The sequence below is a fragment of the Lactuca saligna genome, chromosome 8, assembly GCF_052625555.1.
Source record: "Lactuca saligna cultivar CGN05327 chromosome 8, ASM5262555v1, whole genome shotgun sequence".
NCBI lineage: Eukaryota > Viridiplantae > Streptophyta > Magnoliopsida > Asterales > Asteraceae > Lactuca > Lactuca saligna.
Genome location: NC_136424.1, coordinates 268,999,526 through 269,005,168, shown reverse-complemented (window position 1 = coordinate 269,005,168; position 5,643 = coordinate 268,999,526). Strand labels below are relative to the sequence as shown.

The 5,643-nt window shown below is 32.6% G+C and overlaps 1 protein-coding gene across 1 annotated transcript; it reads right to left on the bottom strand.

Moving 5' to 3' along the window:
* Window positions 1-406: 406 nt before the first annotated feature.
* On the bottom strand, window positions 407-4,356 carry UMAMIT36 (nodulin MtN21 /EamA-like transporter family protein). Its single transcript, XM_078970917.1, has 7 exons — window positions 3,954-4,356; window positions 3,730-3,774; window positions 3,209-3,325; window positions 1,964-2,204; window positions 1,107-1,265; window positions 769-920; window positions 407-682 (listed from the first exon to the last, which is right to left on the bottom strand). The coding sequence occupies exons 1-7, from the start codon at window positions 4,154-4,156 to the stop codon at window positions 544-546; spliced, it is 1,056 nt and encodes a 351-aa protein (XP_078827043.1). The 5' UTR covers window positions 4,157-4,356; the 3' UTR covers window positions 407-543.
* Between the last annotated feature and the right edge of the window lie 1,287 nt (window positions 4,357-5,643).

Below are 5,643 nucleotides of genomic sequence, written 5' to 3'. Positions count from 1 at the left end.
TATATATTTATTGCTTTGTTATTTTTTTAAGAAGAAAAAATCCAAGATGATTTAGGAAAATGAAAGAAGAGGTCGGGGAGAAAGATTTTTTTTAGAACGACGGATTAATATATGCATGGGATAGAACTCACGACCTCTTTGTTATTAACTCTTTATTAGACATCTTATTAATCAAGTGGGTTAGCCCCAACCTATGAGAAAGATTTAAATGAGGTTAATGTTTTTTACCAATGTCCTGGGGAGACATGTAGACATACACATGGAGTTGGGAACTTAGAGGTGTACAGCCCCATATGACATAATGATAATATTAACAAGATAATTACTTATTTATTTTTTTCTTTTTTAATTACATTTCACTTATCAAACGAATTAAAACATAATTATTATTAATTTCAAAAACACATAAAATAATATATAAATTTGTATTAACAAAAATATAGTAATGTACATTAGTATTTACTATGCACACAAAAGCTCATAGGGCCTCTAAAACAAACCCTCACCATTATTAACTCTATATATGAAATGAAAGTCCCTAATTTAAACTTGATCCTCTTCTTGCAAAAGAGGAGCTCTCTCTTCCACTAAATCCACTTTACCCCTCCTACTTTCATCCTCTCTCATTTGTCCCCACATTATTGTGTAATATCCGATTCCTGTAACTGCTGCACTCATCATGCTGCATTCGGTATCTCAAGAATAAGTAATTACAACAACAACAACAAATTAAATAACAAGTTTGGATGTAACATGCAAGCTAATTACCTTCCATAATGAAAAGTTTCAGCAAAGAAGATGCAACCAAACGTGCTAGCAATAGGAACCCCGAGAGGTCTGAACATGGTCACATAAAACTGGCCTTTTCTTTGTATGCACCACATGTGTACATGGCTTTTAATCAGGCTTGCAAATACTGCCTGTTTTGATAAATCAGGCTTATTAATCAGTTCTTACTTCTGAGATATCTATAAATGCATGTATGGTTTAACGAAAGCTTCGTATATTAAGTAAAAGAACGTGTTGTTGTTTGTCAATTAAAGGCTCTAATTTTAATTTGTAGAATTACTATTTTAACCCTTGAATGGTATGATAAGGTTGCTTACTGTCGAGACAATGACAAGGAGTCCCATGTCAAATTGCAACCGCCAAGCATTAGGGTCTCTTTCAATGATTAAAGCAAGCAAGGCCGATTGCACTGTCCCAAACAAGCTATAACTAGAAGCCACTGTCATCACGTCTGGGCATTTTTCAAGAGTTCCCACCTACCACCAATAAAATAAAACAATTACATGGACAATTTCAATTTGTTTATAAGAAAAACAAAAGTTGATTTTTGTTATATTATATTTTAATGTAGCAGCCTATTAAAATTTTTAAAAAAAAAATACTAATTAAAAATGAGTTTGAAAGTTGTATACACAACTAGGGCTGTAAACGAACTGAACGTTCGGTGAACCGTTCGTGAATTGTTTGGCGGAAAGTTCGTGAACTGTTCGTTTATTTAATAAATGAACGAACATGAACAAAAATTATCGTTCGTTTAGTTAAATGAATGAACATAAACAATGGTCTCGTTCGTTCATTTATGTTCATGAACGTTCGTTTATGATGTTTGTTTACGTTCGTTTATATGTTTGTTTACGTTCGTTTATGTTCGTTCACTTAAGTTTATTTATATTTATCTATATTCAATTATTTTTTATTATATTGCTATATTATATGTTCGTTTATATTCATATATGTTCAATTATGTTTTTTTATCTTTGTTCGTTTATGTTTGTTCATTTATGTTCGTTTAGCATATTCACGAATATAAATAAACGAACATAAACAAAATAATTTGTTAAACGAACGAACATGAACAAGAAAATCTCGTTCATTTATCCATTCGTGTTCGTTTGGTTCGTTTACAACCTTATACACAACCTTTTTAAAATGAAAAAGTTATGATGAGACTAACCTGAAGAATGTTCCATACTGAGAACGTCAGGGAAGCAGTTGCAAAAAGAATGCAACCAACAACCCAGTGTTCGTTGTTTGATAAGAAAACAAACAATCGAGGAGCCAACCGAAGAATGGCCGAAGAGTCCTTGATCACCGGACCCCGGTAGAGAGTTAGGGACACAGCTCCAATGATCGATATCAAAGTACCAATCAATTTTGCTCGCGTACTTGAACTTTTCAGATCCACGTTTATTCTTCTGTAAATCATACAAAATAGTTTGTCATTTAAAAGTTACGGGGTGTGGATGCGATGGTCACTACAGTGAAGCTGATGTGGCTACGGTGAACACACCCTTTATATAAAATAAAGGGAAATGACATGGGGTGTGTACCACACCTCATGTTCTAATCACTAGTTAGTAGTTATTATTACATTTAAAAAATAATAATTATTAAAATTATGTTTTAAGATTTAAACGAATTAGCTTTATCATACAAAAAGACTCAGTGGCGCAGCTTGTTGTTCGTTTGTCATCTCATTCGTTGTACAATGATATTTAAATTAATGAAAGACCGGATTTAGAGTAAAAGAAAAAAAGTACACGTGTATTTTAAATAATGATCATATGTTTATATTTTAAAACATACACTTTAAATGTTATAACTTGCGTACATAAATCTATAATCACCATATAATTATCGTTAAACCAACTTTTTTCTTTTTTCTTTTGTTGTTTTGTGACACTTGAAATGACGACCACAAGTAGGCCAGACAAAACTTACGTCAGATTTGTCTTTCCAGGGTGCCTTAACAGCCACCAGTTCTGAATCTAAGTGTCGTGGTATCCTCTCTTTAATCATATTTAATTAGTTAAATACATAAGTAAATAAAGTATGACTTAACATTAAATATTTGTTTATTAATTAGATTTTGAAACTATGATCCGAATTTACACGAGTCACGATTATCTAATCTATTTTGTTTTAAAAGAATTATAACATTTGATTTGTATTTTGGAACCACAATTGATACATAGTATTACTTTCACTAAATTCTTAGTTCTCTCGTTTGTTTATATTTTGTTCAAATGATTGATCAAAAATATGGAAGACACGATATGTGTCACGGTTATTGTACTAAAATCTCGTTATATATGTTTTCAATTGCGTATATATGGATCTTTTGATATTTATATAAATGTAACAAGCTCTAATTAAAATGTACAAATCCGTCAATATATGATTAAGTAACGAAGCAAACCTGCAAAGAGCAGCCAGAATGAACGAAATAGAGGGGATTAAATTGCCCATTCCACAAGCAACGATCGGTGAACTATAACTCAACCCAACAAACGCTAGATTTTGCGCCATTGTCACCCTACACGATCAAAGCTAAAATCAATGTCTTCTATATATTATGCATATGCCAAGAAACTTTTTATTCAATTATAATAAACTCTAATTTATTTACAACTTTTCATAAAGCAAAATGATTGCAATATATCACTTCACTTGGAGTGAATATTTACTTCACTATATATACGATTTTAAATTAATGATATCCTTTACTTTTAACGTCTGTGCACATAATTGTGCATAAAATCTGTAAAATTAATGATGGCTATAAGTGTTTTGTGTCATGTTAATTTACAGTGTTTTTACTTTTAATTTAATCTTTAGCTACAAAGTTGGTCATATTTCACTTCATATATTAGAGTTTTAATGACCAACTTCTGATAGTAAATTTTATCGTTTGTTGTGAGGGAGAAAGATAATACGAACCCTACGAAACCGAGAAGAAGAAACTGCGGGATAAGATCGTCTCTCCTACAAGAAATTAGAAAAAATAATCAAATGTTAGACAAATTATTCTTCATGCATGCATTAATTATCGTGTTATTTGAAGATGATTCAGACGTATTCTTGCAGTTGAAAATGGTATGTTAATTATTTCCGATCTGAAATACGTCTGAATTAATGATTGATGACAAGGGAAAGAGCCGAACTTGTTTCTACGACCGATGAAGGAGTTGTATGGGAGGAGAAAGATCGAAGAAAGGGCGTTGGTGTAGACGACGAACACAAAAGGACTTAGCCCTTTCGACAAGACAGTACTAGCCAGTATCGTTAACCCGATGGTGCAAACTTCCATTAACACCATTAACATGCATGGTAGTACTTCACCTATCACCATAACCTTCGTCTCCATAACTCTCTCTCTCTCTCTCTTTCTCTCTCTCTCTGTATATCCGTTTGTTTCTCTCTCTAGATAGTCAAGATTTTTGTTGCAGACAATGCCATTTAAAGGGGTTTAAATTTGTGGCGGAGAGAGGAGAGAGAAGGATGAGAGAGAGTAACCCTTGAGGAAATGGTGAAGCTACTTTGAGAGTTTTTGCAGCTACTCGATTGACTCAATCGTAGTTAGGGAAGGCAAATTATTCGGATTATTTATTTATCTATTTAATTTAAGAGTAAGTTATAGTTTTGGTCCCTATGGTTTATAGGCATCTTAAGTTTTAGTGTGATTTTTAAACTTTTTAGATGGTTTGTTCTTATAGTTTTCAAATTTGCATGCTTGGTCTTTTAAGACTAATTCTGTCAATAACTTTTCATTAAATGTCTGTAAAATGATCATTATATGCTCTTTTTATTTTCTCTATTTTATTACTGAATTATACATGACTTGTAAAAAACAAGGTCATCGGTCATTTATCCCCGAACCCTTTCTTTCTCTTCTGCATTTAACATCTACATCCTTGGCAACCATAATCTCCAACCCCGTTGCCTTACCACATCCCTACCCTTGCCGCCTCCTCCACTACCTATACTTACATCCTCCACTACCTGATAAGCACAAATGATATTTGCTACACAACTACCACAAATCCTGCATAAATGAGAAATATCTTGCAATTTCCTTTTCCATTTCTTTGTTCCTTGATGCTCAATGAAACTATAAACTCTCAGATTATCATAGATTACCATTGTAGTTGATCATTATCATCTTTTTCTAGTCCAATCTTAAAATCAGCTGGTAAGAATCAAAAACCATATGATTAGTTGAATTGAACATTAAAATGAAGGTTGGATGTTCTATTCTATCTCCCATTATCTGTGATTATTTCGGGTCCTATTTCTCATATAACAACAAATGGTGGTGGTGGTGATGCAATTGTTGATGGTAACTATTCAAATCCTCGTTTAGGGTTCCAATAGACCTAAGCTACTTACACTTACTCTAAGAAAAAGGTGGAGACAATGGTGTCAATAAAAACGAAGGTGGTGAGTAGACCTGACAAACGTTTCATATCGTGTAAATTTATTAAACAGGTTGAGAGGGCTTAACCCTAACCTGACACGTTTAATTATTGTATCATTCTATGTCAACCCATTTGTTTTCGTGTCGATTTTCATATTAATGTTTAGATCTTGAAAATATGTTTTGTCATATCGGGTTGAAACATTTTAATTGTTGAAAAGTAGGATATGTTTAAGTGAAAAGAAAAAGGTGAAACACATGAGTTGGTAGGTGGAATGACAAAAATAATAGTAAGTTTAGGAGTAATGGAAAAAAGTAAGAGTTAGGGATGCAAAAGAGTGGCATGAGAAGGGTAAAATTAAGTCACTTTAAAAATTTGAAACACTTTCACACTTTTCGTTTCCTTTAACCCGATTCAACTTAGGCCATCCTAAATT

Excerpts from the sequence above, each read along its gene's own strand:
- UMAMIT36 (XM_078970917.1), bottom strand. The coding sequence starts at position 4,156 with ATGGAGACGAAGGTTATGGTGATAGGTGAAGTACTACCATGCATGTTA. Across the intron at positions 3,326-3,729 it reads CTTCTTCTCGGTTTCGTAGG|GGTGACAATGGCGCAAAATC; the intron begins GTTCGTATTATC and ends TTGATCGTGTAG. Across the intron at positions 921-1,106 it reads TCCTTGTCATTGTCTCGACA|GCAGTATTTGCAAGCCTGAT; the intron begins GTAAGCAACCTT and ends TTATCAAAACAG.